This window comes from Artemia franciscana, unplaced genomic scaffold (genome assembly GCF_032884065.1).
Source record: "Artemia franciscana unplaced genomic scaffold, ASM3288406v1 Scaffold_2137, whole genome shotgun sequence".
NCBI classification, from domain to species: domain Eukaryota; kingdom Metazoa; phylum Arthropoda; class Branchiopoda; order Anostraca; family Artemiidae; genus Artemia; species Artemia franciscana.
The window spans coordinates 1-23864 of record NW_027063130.1 but is presented as its reverse complement, the minus strand read 5'-3'; the positions used below and the strand labels follow the sequence as shown (position 1 = coordinate 23864).

General features: G+C 34.0%; 1 protein-coding gene across 1 annotated transcript in view; it reads left to right on the top strand.

Moving 5' to 3' along the window:
• The window catches only part of LOC136042843 (unconventional myosin-Va-like), a 40925-nt gene extending 18244 nt beyond the window's left edge, over positions 1-22681 (top strand). Inside the window, exons 4-5 of the mRNA XM_065727770.1 lie at positions 16115-16265; positions 22444-22681. Coding sequence (XP_065583842.1) covers positions 16115-16265; positions 22444-22666 — 374 coding nt within the window. The 3' untranslated portion in view covers positions 22667-22681. The remainder of the gene's footprint in view (positions 1-16114; positions 16266-22443) is intronic.
• The last annotated feature ends 1183 nt before the right edge of the window (positions 22682-23864 follow it).

Sequence of the window (23864 nt, the reverse complement as noted above, 5' to 3'; positions counted from 1 at the left end):
AATTAAATTCATTTATTCTTTTAAATAACGATATAACTATGCAAAAGTAGTCTTCATTTTTTGGATCTTTATTTTCTTTCAATTCCATGGACAGTAAAGTGTTTTCTTCCTATTTTTTATTGAGAAAAAAAACTGGAAATAGATATCTAAGCTTAAACTTTTATCCAAGCTTAAAACTGATACCTTGAAAAAATGTGTAAGCCGATATACCTGGGATACAAAAGGGTAAACAATTGGTACAGCTACAGTTAGGTATGAACGCTACTTATTGAGTATGAAGCTTGATTCTTTATAAAGTACCATTTTGGACCTATATCTCATTTATTATAGAACTATTGTTGTGTCTTTACTCTAAGTGAAAGTACCATAATATATAGCAATATACCCGTTGTCTTTCTAATTCAAAATTTCAAGTCCTTTTGTCAACCTAAATTCCTTATTTCCTTCAGCTTTTTTCCCGGAACATGTTTTCCTTACTTGATTATTTAATCTGTGACTCACTTGCTTGTAGCCAACGCTACTGACTAGCTTAGCCATACCTATTTACTTGTACTTGAAGCAGGATCGGGCGTCTTTCAGCCCGCCTGGCATCTGGAATCCAGTTGTTCTTTTAGGAATTTGTTTAAGGCCGTGATTAAGTGAACTGATGGAACTCGAAAATCCAAATGAAGTTCTACATGAGTTTTGCATAACTGTATTTCTAACAAGTTTATTTCCGAAGCTAGGGTCGTCTTAACTTGACGCCAAACATCAAACGCAGAGTTTCTAAGGAAAAAACGGTTTTATTTTTTTTTATGGAAAACTGTTAGAAATTTTAGGAACTTCTCTGGAACTTTTTTACTCTGTTTCACGTTCCCTTCCCTCTGAAAAATCTCAAATTTTTAACTCTTACCACTTCGGAGCTACAGGTCGCTGGTCACGGTGAAAAAAACAAAAAAAAAAACAAAAAAAACAACGAAAGCAGTAGTGTTGCTCCGCAACACAATTATTACGCATATGAGGGGCTCTCTTCCTCCTAATACCTCGCTCTTTACGCTAAAGTATTTTTAGAAATTTTAACTATTTATTCTACGGCTTTTGTTATTCAGGGGTCATTCTTAAGAAACTGGGACAAAATTTAAGCTTTAGCGTGAAGAGTGAGGTGCTGACGAGGGGGTGAACCCCCTCATATATGTACTAAAAATATGAGAATACAGAAGTTTCTGTAAGTAAGCTAATTTTTAAGTTGCGTATATCTTTAACTAATAAAATTTATTTTTACTAATAATTTTACTAATAAAAACATTCATAAAAAAATAAAAGTTCTAGTTGCCTTTTTAAGTAATTAAATAAAAAAAACGAGTTTTTTTAACTGAAAGTAAGGAGCGACATTAAAACTTAAAACGCACAGAAATTACTTCGTATATGAAAGAGGCTACTTCCTCATCAACGCCCCGCTCTTTACGCTAAAGTTTGACTCTTTCTCTCAATTCTTCTTTTTAAAACAGTAAAAAACTTTAGCGTAAAGAGCGGGGCGTTGATGAGGAAGCAGCCTCTTTCATATACGAAGTAATTTCTGTGCGTTTTAAGTTTTAATGTCGCTCCTTACTTTCAGTTAAAAAAACTCGTTTTTTTTATTTAATTTCTGAACGTTTTTGAATCAATGCATGTTTTGATTTTGGCTCTCCGCAGAGGAATAATCAAAACGAAATTTGCATATTTTTTTGGGGGGCTAAATGGCTTTCTCATAATTTTGATCGAATGATTTTGAGAAAAAAAGAGTGGGGGCGAAGCCTAGTTGCCCTCCGATTTTTTGGTTAATTAAAAAGGCAAATAGAACTTTTAATTTTCTACGAATCTTTTTATTGGTAAAAGATTTACGTAACTTATAAATTAGCTTACGTAAAGAACTTTTGTATTCTCATGTTTTTATTACATACTAGCTGTTGGGGTGGCGCTTCGCGCCACCCCAACACCTAGTTGGTGGGGGCGCTTCGCGCCCCCCCCAAGCCCCCCCGCGCGCGTAAGTCGTTACGCGCCATAATAGTTACGCGCCATTGTAGTTGTGTCCCTATGTCCCACCTGTGAATATAGATAGATATATATATATATGGTTTTAACTACGTAAAACTTGCAAATATACAACATTCTTTGCTGTCCCATTGTCTTTGCATATAAATAGATTGTCAGGTTTACCGACTCTTGAACATGCAACATATAATGGTCCATGGGAAAACAATCTGTATTCAGATCTATACCTCATGATTCTAATGATTGCCCTTGAGCTTTGTTGATGGTGATTGCTAATCGACCATTCCCTGTCCCGGTGTCCCGGTCGTCATTTACATCCCCCTGTTTCCTCCGGTGTCCCCGTTGTAGTTGTGTCCCTGTGTCCCGGTCGTCATTTATATTCCCTGTGTCCCGGTCGTCATTTGTATCCCGGTGTCCCGGTCTGTATATACATTCGTTTTTTAGTTTTGTTTTTCTCCTTTATTTTTTTCCTTTTTTTTTCTTTTTTAGCTTATTTAGATTTTTAGATTTTTTAGTTTTTTTATTAGTTTTTAGTTTTTTTTTCTTTTTAGTTTTTTTGTCCCGGTCGTCATTTATATCCCCCTGTTTCCCCCGGTGTCCCCGTTGTAGTTGTGTCCCTGTGTCCCGGTCGTCATTTATATTCCCTGTGTCCCGGTCGTCATTTGTATCCCGGTGTACCGGTCTGTATATACATTCGTTTTTTAGTTTTGTTTTTCTCCTTTATTTTTTTCCTTTTTTTTCTTTTTTAGTTTATTTAGATTTTTAGATTTTTTAGTTTTTTTATTAGTTTTTAGTTTTTTTTTCTTTTTAGTTTTTTTGTAGTTTTTACCTTCTTTTTAGTTTTGTTAATTTTTTTTTTACTTATGTCCTGGTCGTCATTTATACTCCCTATGTCCCGGTGCTTTGTTGATTGCTAATCGAACATTCCTTTTGTCCTGGTCGCTTTCTCTTTGAGTGTCGTCATTTATTTTTTTCTTTTTTAGTTCTTTTAGTTTTTACCTTTTTTAGTTTTTTTTAGTTTTTTAGATGAAAATTTTTTTTAGTTTTTTCCTTTTTTTCTTTTTAGTTTTTATTGGTTTTTACCTTTATGTTAGCTTATTTTTCAGTTTTTTCCTTTTTTTTTTAGTTTTTTACCTTTTTTTAGTTTTTTTAGTTTTTTTAGTTTTTTTAGTTTTTTAGCTTTTTTACTTTTTTTATTAGTTTTTAGTTTTTTTGTAGTTTTTGCCTTTTTTTAGTTTTTTCAGTTTTTTTTTAGTTTTTTATTGGTTTTTACCTTTATTTTAGCTTATTTTTCAGTTTTTTCCTTTTTTTTAGTTTTTTTTAGTTTTTAGTTTTTTTAGTTTTTTACCTTTTTTTAGTTTTTTTAGTTTTTTTAGTTTTTTAGCTTTTTTATTTTTTTATTAGTTTTTAGTTTTTTTTGTAGTTTTTGCCTTTTTTTTAGTTTTTTTAGTTTTTTAGCTTTTTTATTAGTTTTTAGTTTTTTTTGTAGTTTTTGCCTTTTTTTAGTTTGACAACTTATTTTTATATATATAGATAGTTTTTTTTTTTTACTTATGTCCTGGTCGTCATTTATACTCCCTGTGTCCCGGTGCTTTGTTGATTGCTAATCGAACATTCCTTTTGTCCTGGTCGCTTTCTCTTTGAGTGTCGTCATTTATTAGTTTTTTCCTTTTTTTCTTTTTAGTTTTTTGTTGGTTTTTACCTTTATTTTAGCTTATTTTTCAGTTTTTTCCTTTTTTTTAGTTTTTTTTTATTTTTTATTTTTTTTAGTTTTTTACCTTTTTTTAGTTTTTTTAGTTTTTTAGCTTTTTTAGTTTTTTTATTAGTTTTTAGTTTTTTTTGTAGTTTTTGCCTTTTTTTAGTTTTTTCAGTTTTTTTTTTAGTTTTTTATTGGTTTTTACCTTTATAGTTTTTTTAGTTTTTTAGCTTTTTTATTTTTTTTATTGGTTTTTAGTTTTTTTTGTAGTTTTTGCCTTTTTTTAGTTTTTTCAGTTTTGACGTCACCTGATCCAGTTTTTTCAGGTGACGTCACCTGACCCATCCACACATCCACAGACAGACAACTTATTTTTATATATATAGATATGAGGGGATTCGCCCCATCGTCAGTACCTCGCTCTTTACACTAAAGCTTAAATTTTATCCCAATTCATTAAGAATGACCCCTGAATCACAAAAGCCGTAGAATAAATAGTTGAAATTACTAAAAATACTTTAGCGTAAAGAGCTAGGTATCATAAGGAGGTGATCCCCTTATATGGGTAATAATTTCTGTTTCTTTTAAGTTTTATTGCTGTTCCTTACTTCCAGCTGAAAAAGCTTTTTCACATTTATTTTTTAATTTTTTTTTAAATAATGCTAATAAATCCTGCTCTCCCTTCATGGAAGTTTTCTTCTCCCATGACAAATTCTCGATGGAAAGTTCCCCCAGCATATCCCCCTCTTCTCAACCCCTCCCCCCAACCAAAAAAATCCTCCTGAAAACGCCTGTATACTTCCCAATAACCATTACTATATGTAAGCACAGGTCAAAGTTTGTAACTTGTTGCCCCTCCCACGGGGACTGTGGGGGAGTAAGTCGTCCCCAAAGACATAGTTATAAGGTTTTTCAACTACGCTGAATAAAATGGCTATCTCAGAATTTTGATCCGTTGACTTTGGGAAAATAATTAGCGTGGGAGGGGGCCTAGGTGCCCTCCAATTTTTTTGGTCACTTAAAAAGGGCACTAGAACTTTTCATTTCCGTTAGAATGAGCCCTCTTGCAACATTCTGGGACAACTGGGTCGATACGATCACCCCTGGGAAAAAAAAACAACAAAAAAACAAATAAACACGCATCCGTGATCTGCCTTCTGGCAAAAAATGCAAAATTCCACATTTTTGTAGATAGGAGCTCGAAACTTCTACAATAGGGTTCTCTGATACGCTGAATCTGATGGTGTGATTTTCGTTAAGATTCTATGACTTTTAGCTGGTGTTTCCCCCTATTTTCTAAAATTAGGCAAATTTTCTCAGGCTCGTAACTTTTGATGGGTAAGACTAAACTTGATGAAACTTATATATTTAAAACCAGCATTAAAATGCGATTCTTTTGATATAGGTATTGGTATCAAAATTCCATTTTTTAGAGTTTTGGTTACTATTGAGCCGGGTCGCTCCTTACTACAGTTCGTTACCACAAACTGTTTGATTTCTTTTGAAAAATGTTCTACCAACTATTGCAAAATCGCTTTGAAGTGTATTAAAGAGTTGTTGTCTCACGTCAGCCTCGCCCCCCATCGAAAGGCTTACTATGATAATAATATCCCAGATCTGAAGAAAAAAGCAAAACGCACATGCTCAGGGGAGTCCAATGCGGGAGAGGGGGTGAGAATAAGAGAGAAAGTAATGGGGGTGATTGCCAAGCTTGGATTTTGAATCGTACTTGTTTTGGCGTATTTATTTAAAAGATCGGGAAAACTAGAATACCCTCCCCCCCCCCTTTGAAAGATACCTTTTTTATATCTGCATTAAAAACCCTTGCCCCCCCTTACATTTTCGTGAATTGGTGCGACTGTAGTTACGTTTCCTGTGAAAAAGTTTGGTTTTTGGCCTGATAAACAGATTGTTGATAGGCCCAATGTAACAGGGTCTGATAGACTCTACATTATTAATTACAGAAGTATTTTTGCACCGCACCAGTAAAAAGATAAATCCATGTTAAAATTTCTTTACCTTTCAATGACTAATTATAGTTTAAAAGTCATTTTCATTAGTAAGAAACTGAGGAAAAGATAGGTGAAGAGCATTTTTTTCTTCAGGTTGCAAATTGCTAAGGATTAACCATAAAGAGCAACGATTTTTTATAGGTAATGAAAGGCTTTACCAAGCGTGTAGGCTTAAAAAGTTGTTCACCCTTTTTCAGGATTAGGGATAGAGCACTTGGAACAAATTGCTTCCCTGTTTTCTGAGTGAAACAGATTTGTAATGGAAGATTGCTAGAAAATTACAAACTGATTAGTCTTTTATCTTGGATCAGGAACCTTATGTCGGAAAAAGTTCGCGAGGACTTGGAAATTTCCCCTTTATAGAAACAAGTTTGTCTTGTTATAAGATTCGATCTTACTACCGTATAGAAACGTGTACCTTATCAGCTACGGACAGAAGGGGGCCTCCAGGCGCAATCCTCCCTAAAAAGGTCCATATGTTCCAGACTTTTTTTCTTTTAGAATTCATCACAAACTATTTGGGAGACAGTTATTTGCGCATAGTCATAAGGTACTGATTAAAACAAGGGTTTTTCTTATTGGAATAGAGACCAAATTTGCACATTATATAATATAATGCAAAACCAGTTCTATTAAACTGACCCCTTGGACTTCTCTACATTTGTAGAATGTCTAAGAACCAGTGCTAGAATTTGCACACCAAGGCGTTTGGCACTCTTTTGGGTAACTTTTTGTAGTTCAAAATTTTAGTTCATGAATGTAGTTCAAAAGTGAATGTAGTTCAGAAATATAGTTCAAAAGTGAATGTAGTTCAGAAATGTAGTTCAAAAGTGAATGTAGTTCAGAAATGTAGTTCAAAAGTGTAGTTCAGAAAATGGCACTTTGTTGTAGAGAGGTCTCTTTTGTAAAAGGAAATGTTCTAGAGTTTCTGTAAAGGCTTCAATATATATTTCTTTTCTCCCAGAGCCACTTCATATCAAAGAGCATCCTGTCCCTCTCTCACGCTTTTCTTATCCGCGTTCTTTCCCAAAATATCTGATCAAAATTTTGAAATGTCCATTTTGTTTAAAACAGTCTAAAAGTTAAATGACTGTGCCTCCAAGAATGAAACGGCCCCTCACAGCTCCAGGGCTCCTGAGGCAAATTGCTGTAAGTTCTGTAAATCTCCAGTGGTATGCATATGGGGGTTGTTGTTGAGAAAAAGGGCATGTTCGATCCTGGGTTTTCAAAAAGCTTAAGGTGTTGAATTAGCCTTTCAGGTATAACTTATGGAAATGTTGAGAGGGACGTTGAACAAAATAGAAATGCGCTACATGTATGTTGGCTTTCAAAAAGGGGTATTAGCAATATCCTAAGAACAACTGAGGACTTTAACTTAAAACTTTTAGGACATTTTGAGGTGGATGTTGCAAAGTGGTCAAAGGGCAACCAGCCCCCTCACCCTTTTAAGATGACTGTTTTTCTCAATACTAATCAAATTTTGAGATAGAAAATTTTGGTCAAAATAGTCAAAAGGTTCAAATCTATACTTCAGTGTAAACATACCCCCTCCCCCCATAACCTTGGGGAAAGTATTGTAAATTATGTAATTTGCCAATATTCAACGCATAGCCTTTATTATTTGGAATGTGGGGGGGGGTATTTCATCCTTTGTGTGTCCAAAAACCCTAAGGGTGTTAAGGCGAAATCAAAAATTTGACTGTTTGTCCCATTTTCTTAAGAGCAATTCCTGATTCTAGAATAGTTAGAATAAGAAGCTGTTTCATCAGTACTAAACAACTCTAGCATAAAGAGCAATATCGAAGGATAGCCCCCTCATAAAAGGAATAATTTCTGTTCGTTTTGAGTTTTAACTCTGCTCCTTATTTTGAGTTAAAAAAAAAATTTTTTAATTTAATCTCATTTAACAACAACGTTGGAATACGCTAAGGCTATATTTCGACTAGTGTCCAAACAAAATTCTTTTGCCAATAAAGACCGATTTTTTGTCGATTGATCAGTGGCGCAATCCTGTGAAAAGTTGCAAAAAGCTATAAGAAATTGTTAATATATCACTGATATTTGGTCATTAAATAAATAAGAAGTTGAAGGTTTCAAGTATGTCATGACTTTTCTTCACGCTCCAAATTGTGGTGAAAAAAATGTCTGTTTCTCAATCCCTTCCCCATGAAATGCCATTTCTTGAAATAGAGAAAACTTTAAATAGATTTATTGTATTTTTACTATTTTGAGATCTCATGAAGTAATTTCAACAAATAAATCTTTCCTACATAAAGTTCAAAGATATGCTCCATAGCCACATTGTTAGAAGGGTGTAATCGAGACAGAGGAAAATTATATTGACTCCTAGTCTAACTCTCTGGAAAGGAATTTTAATTTTTTCCTGGGGAGAGTTGACATTCAACTGATTCCACTTGTAAAATATTGCCAAGCGCTTTGCGTTGTTTTGTTTATGACAAAGTTAAGCCAGGGAAAATTGAATTCTAAGCTTCAGCTCAAAGTGCAAACCCTGATTTAAAAGATGTAAACTGTATGCTTGCATTCAAATATTGTAGAAAAAGGGCAAAGCAAAGAACAAAAAAGTGAGGCGCTTATATTGAATTTTCTATTTCATTTTCTATTTAATGTAATCACAACGAAGATGAGCTATTATACTTGAAAGTCTTAAATCTTATATTCCTTAAAAAATTTCAAGTTCTTCCTGGGAAAATTTAACATTCATCTAGTCCCACATGTCGAATAATACCTAGTATCTTGCGTTGTTGTGTTTGTGATAGAGTAAAGCTGGACGACATCGAATTCTAAGCTTCTGCTGAAAGTGAAAGTCCTGATTTAAAAAAAAAAAAAATTTAAGTGCATCATTGGATTCAAATAGTGTAAAAAACAGCAAAGCGAAAAATAAAAAAGGGTGAATGCGCTTATTATGGTTCTAACTATTTTCTAACTTAGAAAACCTTACGCATGTGCAGCGGGTAACATTACTAAGATGATCGTTACCAGGACTACCACAGGGATTTTCTTAATAGCTATAAAAAATTGTTGAACTTGCGTGGCACCGAGGAACCTTAGGATTTAAAATAAAACTTTCTTAAAACCAACTTTTATTAACGAAAGACCCTGCTCATGCCAGTATATAATACTAGCTTAGAATAGGACATATAATAAAAGACTAGCTCCTTGAGCTTGAGTTATGTTTCCGAGAAGAACTTGTAATAAACTGATTGGCCACAGAATAAGTCGAACTCTTCTTAAGAGAATTACATAAAAAAAAAACTAGTTTTTTTAACTGAAAGTAAGGAGCGACATTAAAACTTAAAACGAACAGAAATTACTCCGTATATGAAATGGATTGTTTCCTCCGCAATCCCTCGCTCTTTACGCTAAAGCTTTTAATTGTTTTAAAAAGCAGAATTGTGGCCAAGAGTCAAACTTTAGCGTAAAGAGCGAGGGATTGCGGAGGAAACAATCCATTTCATATACGGAGTAATTTCTGTTCGTTTTAAGTTTTAATGTCGCTCCTTACTTTCAGTTAAAAAAACTAGTTTTTTTTTATGTAATTTCTGAACGTTTTTGAATTAATGCATGTTTGATTTTGACTCTCCACACGTAAACTATTCAAATGAAATTTGCATATTAATTCCTTTTTTGGCTAAATGGCTTTCTCTTAGTTTTGATCATACGATTTTGAGAAATATGGGATGGGGAAGGAGGCCTAGTTGCCATGCAATTTTTCGGTTACATAAAAAGGCAACTATTAATTTTAATTTTAACGAATTTTTTTATTAGCAAAAAATATACGTAACTTTAGAATTAACTTACGTAACAAACTTTTATATTCTTTAATTATTATTATGTATATGAGGGGGTTTGTACCCTCGTTAATACCTCGTTCTTTACACTAAATCGTAAGTTTTGTCCCAATTCCTTAAGAATGACCCCTGAATCAGAAAGGCCGTAGAATAAATAGTTGAAATTACTAAAAATAGTTTAGCATAAAGAGCGAGGTATTTATCTCCTCCTAAATACCTCGCTCTTTATGCTAAAGTATTTTTAGAACCCCTCATATGCGTAATAATCTCTGTTCGTTTTAAGTTTCAATGCTACTTCTTCCTTTCATTTGAAAAAACGTTTTCATGTTTATTTTTCATTGTTTTCTTATAGTAATGCTAGAGAATCCTGCGCCCTTTTCATTGAATTTTTCTTCCCCCATGACAGATTCCTCCAAGGAAAGATCCTCCAACATAGCCCCCTCTCCTCAGCCCCACCCCCAAACAAAATAAAATCCCCCTGAAAACGTCTGTACACTTCCCAATAACCATTACTATATGTAAACACTGGTCAAAGTTTGTAACTTGCAGCCCCTCCCCCAGGGATTGTGGGGGAGTAAGTCATCCCCAAAGACATAGTTATTATGGTTTTTGACTATGCTGAACAAAATGGCTATCTCAAAATTTTGATCCGTTGACTTTGGGAAAAAAATGAGCGTGGGAGGGGGCCTAGATACCCTCCAATTTTTTTGGTCACTTAAAAAGGGCACTAGAACTTTTCATTTCCGTTAGAATGAGCCCTCTCGCGACATTCTAGGACCACTTGGTCGATACGATGACCCCTGGGGAAAAGAAAAAAAAAAAAGAAAAAAAAAAAAAAAAACAAATAAACACGCACCCGTGATTTGTCTTCTGGCAAAAAATACAAAATTCCACATTTTTGTAGATAGGAGCTTGAAACTTCTACAGTAGGGTTCTCTGATACGCTGAATCTGATGGTGTCATTTTCGCTAAGATCCTACGACTTTTAGGGGGTGTTTCCCCTTATTTCCCTAAATAGGGCAAATTTTCTCAGGCTCGTAACTTTTGATGGGTAAGACTAAACTTGATGAAACTTATATATTTAAAATCAGCATTAAAATGCGATTCTTTTGATGTAGCTATTGATATCAAAATTCAATTTTTTAGAGTTTTGGTTACTATTGAGCCGGGTCGCTCCTTACTACAGTTCGTTACCACGAACTGTTTGACCAAAAAATCGGAGGGCAACTAGACCTCCATCCGCGCTTCTTCTTTTTCCTCAAGGTCATTCGATCAAAATTATGAGAAAACCATTTAGCCAAAAAAAATAAATACTCAAATTTCGTTTTAATTATTCATCTGCGGAGAGCATAAATCAAAACATGCATTGATTCGAAAACGTTCAGAAATTCAAATTAAATAAAAACAAGTGTTTTTTAACTTAAAGTAAGGAGTGACAATAAAACATAAAACGAACAGAAACTACTTCAAAATGAAAGGGGCTGCTTCGTCATCAGCGCCCCGCTCTTCACGCTAAAGTCCGACTCTTTCTCTTAACTCTATTTTTAAAACAGTAAAAAACTTTAGCGTGAAGAGCGGGGCGTTCACGAGGAAGCAGTCCCTTTCATATACGAAGTAATTTCTGTTCGTTTTAAGTTTTAATGTCACTCCTTACTTTCAGTTATTTTTTTTTTTCAATTCAATTCGTAAGAAAACTTTGGTTTTCTGAGAATCCTCGAAGAAAGCTTTCAACTAAGTTTGGTGTTTAGCTTCGAATTAATCAACTGAGGCATTTTAATTAGCCTATTCCTAGGAAAAAACAATAAATTTTCAAATGCATTCTGTGCATGCCGTCCCAGTTTTATATACATGGGCATTTTGTATTTGCTCATTTTCTCTTCTCCCTTGGTCGGTAACCAAGCTTTGCAAGACCCAGCCAAATATATTACTATTCCTCGACTGAAGCATCTCACCAAAGGAAGCTGTCTATCAAAACCTCTCACAAGACTTGATAATTGGTACTATTTGAAGTTTTGACATTCGACGGTCTCTAGAGAATTAAAAGACAGAAGGCTACCCTAACTTCAATTTTGAAGCTCGATGTTTTCAAGTTCACTTAATCACATCCTTAACCGCTAGCTCTCCAGACGCATGGCTGTGACCTAACCATATGACCTAGTTAGGTTAGATAATTTTGGCATATGACATGGCCCGGACTCGTGACCTACCTAGCTTATTGATAGTTTTGAAACGGCTCTTAACCTTTGAATTTTTGTGAGGTTTTTTATTTTCTAAAAACCAAGATATTTTTCTATATTTAACGAGAATATTGAAAAAATTCAGAATAATAAGATAGCTCAATGTCTATATGTTTAACTATTAGTGCTATTATAATAAGCTACTATATTAGCTATTATTGTCATTTCTCTGAATATAATTTTTCTGTAATATAAATTCCTGCAAATAATTTGATTCGTTGAGGTTTTATTATATTGTAAATGCTTGATTAATTAGTGAAATAAGACGCTACTAAGAACATATAGGAACCATAGTTCGTAGGAATTACTTAGAAGCCTGTCTTAATCTCTCATCTTGTGTAGCCTATTCTTTTCTTCTCTACTGTGTTATGCTTTTAACGTAATATGTAAAATTAGAGTGTACTACTACTATAACTATTAACAACTAACTGCAGGATCATGGAGCCTAAGGCCAGCACAGCTACGCACGAACCTCCTGCATCTCAATCTATTCAAAGCCTCCTTCCTTACAGCCTCTCAAGAATTTCCAGTAGCCCTTTAAGTCCTTCCTTGTGACCCCCTCTCACCCCTTTTGAGGGTCACCTGCTTTTTGTTTGGCCCCAATGTACGTCTATAATTGATTTCGATGAAAACTTGCCAAAAATGAAGAACATTTTCATACTTTATGCTGTCAGTCTTATTGTTGTCAGCGAACCGGGAGGTTATTGCAAATACTTTATATTGTTTCTTGATCCAAGTTTAGCCATTTTTTTGAGTAGCCTTTGTAATGATGAGCTATCGTCAAGTCTTTTCATCATGCTGATAATTAGCCGTGATATGAATCACAAGAAGACTCTTATCAAAAACTAACAGATAATTTTGTTTTCAGAATGGAGTTGGAAATACTGTCCATCTCTTACAATGGGACTTCATATAGGTGTTTTTTTTGTAATCATATTCGCTATTGTTTGGTAGCTGCAGCGGGGGGGGGCATGGGCCGTTCATGTGTTAAGAACAGTGAGAGGGTATTGCACAGTTGTATTTTAAATATTAATGGACAAGTCATCGGATCCTGTTGGAGCGAGGGGGTATAGAAGCAACAAATAGTGAAGTTTAATGTCCGAATTTTCCGTTGGAAGTCCTTCAGAACAAAATGATGATCAAATTTAGCCTTCCCTACATCTTATTTTTGTTGCATAGAAAGCAAGTTTTGTGAAGGCCATGCACTCTAATAAAACTTCAAACTTGATGTAACGACATTCTCAATTATTTCTAGGGTACCATATATATTGTAATAAGCACAAACATAAATAAATGCATAAATAAAATCAGGTTCTTTTCCAATAAAATTATAACAAATTATTGATGCATAAAATTCAATTATTGAAACCCAATAGATAATCTGTGATTAAAGAGTTGTGTCAAAAACTTGTTCAACGAACATAAATTATCCTGCACATGAGGGGGTTACTGCCCCTTCAATTTCGAACTTTTTATGCCAAAGTTTGACTTTTTTCATGATTACTTCCCTTTTTCCTATTTTAATAAGCTTTCTACGAATTACTTGTTAGAATGTATCTTAAAGAGGAAAAGTGACTGGAAGGGATGTTAATGGAAGTGATTCCTTTCCTTATTTACAAGACAGTTTCTATTAGTTTTCAGCCTTAACTTCGCTTTTTTTTCTACTGGAAAAACTTGTTTTATATAATTTCAATACAAGTGGAAAATAGGTACTAACTTGGTTGTGCGCCTTTTGTTTAACTCTGTGCAGCAATTTGAAACTTTTTTTTCTGTCCTGCACATAAAACCATGCGATCCTAGTTTAACTTTTTATGATGTTTCCCCCCCCCTCCCCATAATTTTTAAAAGTATTTTAATGGAGTGCTTAAAGTTTTACGCTGGAATGCCTTGAACTCCAATGAACTTCAAAATTTCATTATTAAAAATTATGGAGACGACATTTTTGATGTCAGCATAAAATTTCCACTCGGAAATTACCCTTCAAAATATTCTTAGGCAAAGGGCTAAATAGCTCACTAGAAATAAGAAAACATGTTAAGAAAATAATTCTTACTTCATAATATAAGGAATTATCATAGTTAACGAATTTTGCAGGGGGATTTTTTAAAAACCAAATTTCTCAATTTTTTGTGTCTATTCTCTTAGTCTATGTTTAGTTTTGAAAATGCTTATCGAATCCATGCTTCTTTTTTTTTAAATTTGGTAGAAAAAGTGTAAAACAATGAAATCAGTGAAGATATAGGTTATCCCAATGAAAAATATGTTAACTATGATTATTCTGCATATTATGAAGTAACAATTGTCAAACAGTTCGTGGTAACGAACTGTAGTGAGGAGCGACCCGGCTTAATAGTAACCAAAACTCTAAAAAATGGAATTTTGGTACCAGTAGCTACATCAAAAGAATCGCATTTTAATGCTGATTTTAAATATATAAGTTTCATCAAGGTTAGTCTTACCCATCAAAAGTTAAGAGTCTGAGAAAATTTGCGTTATTTTAGAAAATTGGGGGAAACACCCCCTAAAAGTCATAGAACCTTAACGAAAATCGCACCATCAGATTCAGCGTATCAGAGAACTCTACTGTAGAAGTTTCAAGGTCCTATCTACAAAAATGTGGAATTTTATATTTTTTGCCAGAAGGCAGATCACGGATGCGTGTTTTTTTTTTTTTTTTTTTTTTTTTTTTTTTTTTTTTTTTTTTTTTTTTTTTTTTTCAGGGGTGATCGTATCGACCTAGTTGTCCTAGAATGTTGCGAGAGGGCTCATTCTAACGGAAATGAAAAGTTCTAGTGCCCGTTTTAAGTGACCAAAAATATTGGAGGGCACCTAGGCCCCCTCCCACGCTAATTATTTTAACAAAGTCAACGGATCAAAATTCTGAGATAGCCATTTTATTCAGCGTAGTCGAAAAACTTTATAACTATGTCTTTGGGGACGACTTACTCCCCTACAGTCTCCGTGGGAGGGGTTACAAGTTCAAAACTTCCACCAGTGCTTACATATAGTAATTATTATTGGGAAGTGTACAGGCGTTTTCAGGAGGATTTTTTGGTTGGAGGCAGGGGTTGAGAAGAGGGGGATATGCTGGGGGAACTTTCCATCGAGGAATTTGTCTTGGGGAAAGAAAATTTCCATGAAGGGGGCGCAGGATTTACTAGCACTACTTAAAAAAAACAATGAAAAAATAAATATGAAAAAGTTTTTTTTCAGCTGGAAGTAAGCAGCAGCATTAAAACTTAATACGAACAGAAATTATTACCCATATGCGGGGCTCACCTCCTAATACCTCGCTCTTTACGCTAAAGTATTTTTAGTAATTTCAACTATTTATTCTGCGGCTTTTGTGATTCAGGGGTCATTCTTAATGAATTGGGACGAAATTTAAGCTTTAGTGTAAAGAGCGAGGTACTGACGAGGGGGCGAACCCCCTCATATATGTAATAAAAACATGAGAATACAAAAGTTCTTTACGTAAGCTAATTTATAAGTTACTTATATCTTTTACTAATAAAAAGATTCGTAAAAAAATCGGGGGCTTCCTCTCCGTCTCTTTTTTTCTCAAAATCATTCGATGGAAATAAAGCCATTTAGCCAAAAAAATAAATATACAAATTCCGTTTTAATTATTCCTCTGCGGAAAGCCAAAATCAAAACATGCATTTATTCAAAAACATTCAGAAATTAAATAAAAAAACAAGTTTATTAAATGAAAGCAAGGAGCGACATTAAAACAAAAAACGAACAGAAATTACTCCGTATATGAAAGGGACTTTTCGTTCTCAACGCCCCGCTCTTTACGCTAAAGTTTTTTACTGTTTTAAAATGTAGAGTTAAGAGAAAAAGTCAAACTTTAGCGTAAAGAGCGGGGCGTTGAGAAGGAAAAGCCCCTTTCATATACGGAGTAATTTCTGTTCGTTTTAAGTTTTAATGTCTCTCCTTACTTTCGTTTAAAAAACTTGTTTTTTTTTACTTAATTTTCTTAATATGTTTCCTTATGTCCAGTGAGTTATCTAGGCTTATACCTAGTTTGGTTTTGAACAAGCCAAAACACCACAATTGTACAGAAATAAAACTTTCAAATTATGGCGCAAAAATTTTGGCAATGGAAAAGTGAAGATTCTATTTTCGAATTCGGTGTAAAAAGTTGCAATGGAAAGACAATGGAACTTTTTTGGGATAAAAATGGGGCTATGTAAAGTTTCAGACTTTTAACTTGGAACATTTCTAGTTTAAGCAATTTTTTCCCTCCATAATAACTGAGCCTCGTTCCAGTTTAGTTTGTTTATTAATTTCTTCTGTAAACTATTGATTCTGATCTGACGCTTTTCTAGTGGAATGTGTTTTTAGGTATAATTTTGGTCGCAGTAAATCCCTATAGAGATTTGGGCATTTACGACGACTACACCATTCAGGCCTACCACCATGATGAAAATCAGGACAGAAATCTTGACCCCCATGTATATTCTGTGGCCAAAGAAGCCTACACGCAACTCGAAAGGTATGTCAAAGAGAGAGAGAGAGAGAGAGAGAGAGAGAGAGAGGAGAGGAGAGAGAGAGAGAGAGAGAGACGTGAGAGAGAGAGAGAGAGAGAGAGAGAGAGAGAGAGAGAGAGAGAGAGAGGAGACGAGAGAGAGAGAGAGAGAGAGAGAGAGAGAGAGAGAGAGAGGAGAGAGAGGAGAGAGAGAGCCCTCTATTTTAATGTTTATGTACCAATAGCCTAAACTGCTGGATTTCGCTATTTTTCTATTACTTCCAAAAAGACCATAACTGTTGATTAAAACTAAACTAAACTCTTTCCATTTTCTAGTTGGTACCATGTTAAATGTGAAAAACTGTATAGTTTAAAAAGAGATCAAAATCTGAAGTGTAAAATACCACCCAATAAATGCTAGTAAAATCTCAGTGAAGGTTCAAAGGCATCCAATAGAATCGATAGATGTTTCGATTTCGAAATACGTATATATATACAGAAATGTTAAGGGCATGGCATGGGAACACCCCTTTGCAAAGCACGTGCTGTTGAAAATAATGAATAGAAACCCCTTTTCCTCCTATATCAGAAACTATTTCAATCCTCATCCCAGCCATCTCACCCGGTTAGTAACACACTGACCAACTTCAATATTGTTCTGCAGACAACTGCCTCCACCCATCTCTAACAAACTCCTTCTCACTCCTTCCTGACTTTCTTTTACTGGTTTCCACTATTTCTAGCTGACAAAAGGAAAATGTCGGTCCTGAAAGGACAACATGATACCTTAGTATATCATTCAAAAGTGTTCTTGCATTTAAAAAAAAAAATAACGTCAAATGCCAATATATAACTAGACCTCCGTTGCCTGTGCAACGGGAAGTGTTGCAGCAACTGTGCCCTGTTCCTTAGGGCACAGTTGCGGAGCAACACGTGCAACTGTGCCCTACGGGACACAGTTGCGGAGCAACAGTCTCCATTATGTCCTTCAGAGGACATTTTTCTAATGCGGCTTCGATTGTTATCTTGAAGCATCTTTGATATTGTTTTATTTCGAGCTCCTACTAAACTGAGTTTGGTAAAATGTTTAGCTGGTCCAGAAATAAACGAGAATGATACGCGATAAAAAAACGGTTTTTATTTTTTATCTGGAAAACTATTAGGAATTTTTACACACTTTCTGAGGAACTTTTTAATCCATTTCACGTTATAAAAATAAAATAGACATCAAAATCGAAAATTTAAGAAAATTTCAAAAAATCGGAACGAGATTGACTTTTCCGGAATTATTTTCCGGGAAATCTGTTAAGAGCTACGGAATTTCATGCTTCAGTTCTCGAAAACATAAATAAAAGTTCTATATGAGTTCATTAATTATTTTATCTCTAAAACGTTTACTTCCGAAACTAGGGCCGTCTTAACTTGACGCCAATTCGAAGTATTATGTTTCGAGACGCACATTTCGGGAATTATTTCCGGGAAATCTGAAAGAGATACGGAAATAACGTCTTATAGTTTTCTCTGCTTAACTTTGATGGTCTAAGCTAGGGAAAAATATAAAACAAACCAAATTCACCAAAAATTTAAATTGCCCCGAGGGCATGACAAAACTTCCAAATAAGAAAAAACCCAAAGAAGGAATTTTATTTCGAGAAACTATTGTAAGTTCCAGTTAGTTAGGAGATCGAGACCTGTCGAACCGCGTTGGAAAAAAACAATTCTAGCTGGTCCAGAACAGAAGTTACCTCTAGAACGTCGAAACTTCGGAATTTATTTCTTAGAGAACAAAGCAACTTGGTATATAGAATACTTCACTTCTTCTTGCATACTTTTCATAGCACCTACTCGATAAAAATATAAGAAACATCAAAAATCGAAAATTTGAGAAAATTCCAAAAAAAATCGGAGACGAGATGGACTTTTCCCGGAATTATTTCCGGGAAATCTGTAAGAGCTACGGAATTTTGTGCTCCGGTTCTCGAAGAGACAAATGAAAGTTCTACATGAGTTCAGCATAACTGTATTTCTAACAAGTTTATTTCCGAAGCTAGGGTCGTCTTAACTTGACGCCAAACATCGAACGCAGTTTCTAATAAAAAAACGGTTTTATTTTTTTTATGGAAAACTGTTAAAAATTTTAGGAACTTCTCTGGAATTTTTTTACTCTGTTTCACCTTTCCCTTACCTCTAAAAAATCTCAAATTTTTAACTCTTACCACTTCGGAGCTACAGGTCGCTGATCACGGTAAAAAAAAAAAAACAAACAAACTACGAAAGCAGTAGTGTTGCTCCGCAACACAATAAGTCAAATATTAGAATTTATAACAGGATATTGTCAGCAAAGTCTTTTTTTTATTATCATTATTTTTTCAAGAGCTATCCATTTAAAAGGCTCACGTTTTGAAAAAAAGTTGTATTTCTTAAAATTGACGTTCAGTTTAATAATTAATTATAATAATTTCTTTATGCCTCTATACATACATGAATATATACAGAGGAGTATAGGAAATAAACAAAAAGAAAACTGAAAACTACAAAGTAACACTTTTCCTCTCAGGAAAAGGACGATAATAAATAGCTTATAATACTCATAATAACTCATGAATAAATATTAAATCAAACAGTTCGTGGTAACGAACTTTAAGCAAGGAGCAACCCGGCTCAATAGTAACTGAAACTAAAAAAAAAACGGAATTTTGATACCAATAGATACATCAAAAGAATCGGATTTTTATGCTGATTTTAAATATATAAGTTTCATCAAGTTTAATCCAACCCATCAAAAGTCACGAGCCTGAGAAAAATTGCCTTATTTTTGATTTAAGGGGGAAACACCCCCTAAAAGTCATAGAATCTTAATGAAAGTCACATCTTCAGATTTAGCGTATTCGAGAACCTTATTGTAGAGGTTTCAAGCTCCTACCTGCACAAACGGGAAGTTTTGTATTTTTTTGCCAGAAGAAAGATCATGGATGCGTGTTTGTTTGTTTTTTTGTTGTTTTTTTTTTTCCCAGGGGTGATTGTATTGATCCAGTGGTCCTAGAATTTCGCGAGAGAATCATTAAAACTAAAATTAAAAGTTCTAGTGACCTTTTTAAGTAACGAAAAAATTGGAGGGCAACTAGGCCCCCTCCGACACTAATTTTTACCCAAAGTCACCGGATCAAAATTTTTAGATAGCCATTTTGTATAGTATAGTCGAAATACCTAATAACTATGTCTTTGAGGACGACTTAATCCCCCACAGTTCCCGGGGAAGGGCTGCAATTTGTAAACTTTGCCAATCGTTTACGTATTGTCTTTGGTATTGGTAAGTATACAGACGTTTTCAGGGGGGATTTTTTCTGGTGGGGGACGGGGGGATTGGGTGACGTGGGAGGAATTGCCATGGGGGAAGATAATTTCTATGAAGGGGGTGATGGATATCCCAGCATTATTTAAAAAAGGATCAGAAATTAAATGAAAGAAAGTTTTTTTTTCAACTGAAAGTAAGGAATAACATTAAAACTTACAGACAAACAGAAAATTATTACATATATGAGGGTGTTCGTCCCCTCGTCAATACCTCGCTGTTTACGCTAAAGTATTTTTTAGTAATTTCAAAAGAGCTATTTATTCTAATTAAACGGCCTTTGTGATTCAGGGTTCATTCTTAAAGAATTGGAACGGAATTCGAAATTTAGTGTAAAGAGTTAGGTATTGATAAAGGGGCGAACCCCCTCATATTACATATATGAGGAAGGTCGTCCCCTCGTCAATACCTCACTCTTTACGCTAAAGCTCCAATTTTGTTAAATAATGGCCGATATAAGCAATAATTTGTTTGTGTTATTTTCCGACCAATCTTAGCATTTAATTTTACATTAAGCAGCTTCATAACTATGATTTTATGTCATAATCATCCAAAGATATTTTATGTGTTCGGCTTGTGGTTGTTATTAAATAAAAACAAGTTTTTCCCAACTGAAAGTAAGGAATAACATTAAAACTTAAAACGAACATAAATTAATGCGTATATCTTTTGAAGATATTTTCTTTCATTCATTTGAGAATTGGTCAACTTGTGACTCTCATTTTATGAAAATAGTTTCGACCTCTTTGGTTGTTCTGTTACTATGCCTTACAAAATTTGTTCTGCAAACATCGCTAATTTAAGTTACGTGGGAGAACCTTTCCATGCAGAAATTTCTCGTTCGGGAAGGGAATTTTCCACGGAGGGGAACTGGATTTCCCAATATCATTTAAAAAATGATCAGCAATTAAATAAAAAAAATAATTTTTTCAATTTGAAGTAACGAGTAACATTAAAACTTAATACGATGTTCTTAAATGAGAGTCATTCTTAAATAGCTGGAACAAAAATCAAACTTAGTTTATTATTAGTTAAAAAAATAAAATTAATATGCAAATTTCGTATTAATTATTCATGAACGGTGAGCCAAATTCAAACACGCATTAATTCAATAATCGTTCAGAAATTAAATAATAAAAACAAGTTTTTTTTTTTTTTTTTTTTTTTTTTTTTTTTTTTTTTTTTTTTTTTTTTTTTTTTTTTTTTTTTTTTACTGAAAGTAAGGAGTGACAATAAAATTTAAAACGAACAGAAATTATTCTGTATATGAAAGATGCTGTCCCCTCCCTAACAACCCGCTCTTAACGCTAGAATTCGACTCTTTGTCATAACTCTACTTTTTAAGACAATAAAAACTGACGCATAAAGAGAGGGGTGGTGAGGCGGGGACAGTCCCTTTCATATACAGAATAATTTATGTTCGTTTTAAGTTTTAATGTCGCTCCTTACTTTCAGTTAGAAGAGCTTGTTTATTATTTATTTAATAGCTCGAGAATAAATAGCTCCTTAGCACTCATAATAAATAGCTCAGTTTTATTAAGGCTATGGCGACAAACCTCTTTATCCATCAAACGAAACAGTTGAAGGGAAAGTCAATTCTATTTTCTCTAGATCGCTTAAGAAATCTATCATAGAGGTGATCCATTTTTGTGGTTATATCTAGCATCCCATATTTTCAGATAATGTACCTGTTTCTGAACCATAGCGGCATTCCAAGACAACATTTACAAAACTGGAAAAATTACACGCGGATACGCTTTCTATAACTTTTCATTACAATTTTCGAAAATTGTATGATGAAAAATACATGAGCCGCAAACATTGAAATGTAAATTGTAGCAAGTGTTGGCTTATCAAAACGACCGTTTACCCTGACCATCAGGTCATAAGTTTTTCCAATACAGACGATAATAACAACTCGCGCGTCGCTTTAAATTTCGGGCCGAAAGGCAACCCAAGGTATTTAATGGATTCTTTATTAAAATTTTCCCTGATCCCGCTAATTGAATGACACTGGAGATCATTATTATTATTTACCATTATAAACTCTGTTTTTTTGGGTTAAGTCTTTAATTTCCTACCTCCCGTAGATGTGACTGTAATATATTATTTGCGTTCTGAATCGATACTAAATTGTCCAAAAACAACAAAATATCATCAGTATACGACAAGTGGCTAATGTCGATGCCGTCTATCACATATGTGGGTAGGTACTGTGTGGTTGTTCTAATTGCGTTGCTGGATATTATGGGACTAATGTCCATTTTGAACCCCCTACACCACTTCAGAAACCCAACTGATGGCCCCCACATTACATTTTGTTGACAAATATGGGAGTAAACAGAACAAAGTGTTATAGATCTATATTTTTAACATTGTGTAGGATCTTTGCCATTCATACGTATACGTGTTACTATTATTTGACATAACAGCGCAAAATGCTCTGGTAGTTTAGAAGCACCGTACAAAAGGAAAGGTTCTCTGATAAGAAACCATCTGGACGTGGTGATTTCTCATATTTTGGCAATCTATTTTGAATCGAAACGCAAAATGTAAACAAACTAGGCTTTTATATGGGTTCAACTAAAAAAATTGTTTATGTAACATTTCATGATAACTCAATTCACTTGATGGTGGAATAAACAAAAATACGGAAGTAAAGTGCTCATACCATTGTTCTAGCGGCATTTGTCTGATGAATCAGCTGATAATTGGGTTAATCTATTAACTTCTTTAAAAAGTAACTGGATCATTCCTAATCTTTGTTGTTTATATTTTTGAATTGCGAATGTAACTTCGTTTGATGAATTTAAGACATAAAATTGGTTACTGAAAAGGGCAATCTCTTTCCAGAGACTCTCAGGACCAGAGCATCATAGTGTCTGGTGAATCTGGTGCAGGAAAAACTGTATCTGCCAAATATACAATGAGATATTTTGCCACTGCTGGAGGCTCTTCAGCTGAAACACAAATAGAAAAGAAAGTGCTTATTTCAAGTCCTGTTATGGAGGTAAATCTTTTGTTCTATGCTTCTCCAGGTCCTCTAAACGTCGCTTTATCAGTTGAATTTATGTAAATTAACTTCATATGATGAAGTATTTGTGGAAAGTTGCTTTAATATGCCTAGATAAATGCTAGTGTGAAAAAAAAATGTTGGCGATTGAAAATGAAAGTGACGTAACCGTCTTGTGGTGTTTCAAATACTTGTAATTAAAGTATTACAATAATTTAGTATTTAATCAAATTGCTTGAGTCAATTAAGTGTAACCTTTATGAAGTATCTGTTTTTTTTTTTTAATTTGAGCAATCTTACTACATAATTGAGGCCTTTCAAGTACCAATAAATTTCTAAATACTTTAGGGATGTACTCAAGTATGTTTTAGGGATGTGCTCAATTGGCTTTGAAAAGAAATCAGGTTAAAATTTTAAAATATGGTTTTAGGAGGGGGTGGGATGAAGCTTGTTTTACTCGACGTGCTTGACCAATTAAGCAAGAACAGCATGGCCTTACAAGTTTGAAACTCAGCTATTAAAAAAAAAAGAAAAATAAATATTGGGAAAGAAGTGTTTAAAATATTCAAAGATCTAAAATGGTTTAGGCTACTGTTTAATTAAAGAAAAAAGTGTGAGCAGTTTTTAATCTAATAAAGAAATTCTATCCAGGTAACTAAATTATCTAGAGAAAGGAAATTAAAATCAACCGCATCTGGAAACTGTAAAGAGACTCTGGATTAATATCTTTTGATTTCAGGTAGCTAAACCTCTCTGTAACTTCTGCAAAATTTGATTTTCCTTGTGAGTTATGCACGCGATGACCTAGACATCTACCCTTTAGTTGGTTTAACGCTTTAAATATTATCATCTGTAAATCGGTTTTGGGCCTTTTCAGCATAGAGGAAGGTTATTCTTACCTTGAATTCACATCTAAAATTTTATGTAAATCTATTTTGCGTTCTTATTATATTTTATACCATAAAAGTTTTTTTTAGTGTACATACGTCAATGTAATTCTAATTTAAAGCCATGTTGTAATTAATGATTTGGATTGTGAAGAATCTTGGTTTGACCCCATTGGAACCCTTGAGATAGGAATGCTTTTAATCCTTAAAGCGGTTAAAAACATAGAACGAGAGAACGATTTTTTTGCTGCCAATTTTTTTCGGAAGTGACAAACCACTTTCGAGTAGTGGTTAGTTTTATGATTTAAAAACTTATTCGTGAAAACAAGAAAGTATTGTAAAATCGTTGCTTGCCTTTCGTCCTGGCTTTTCAG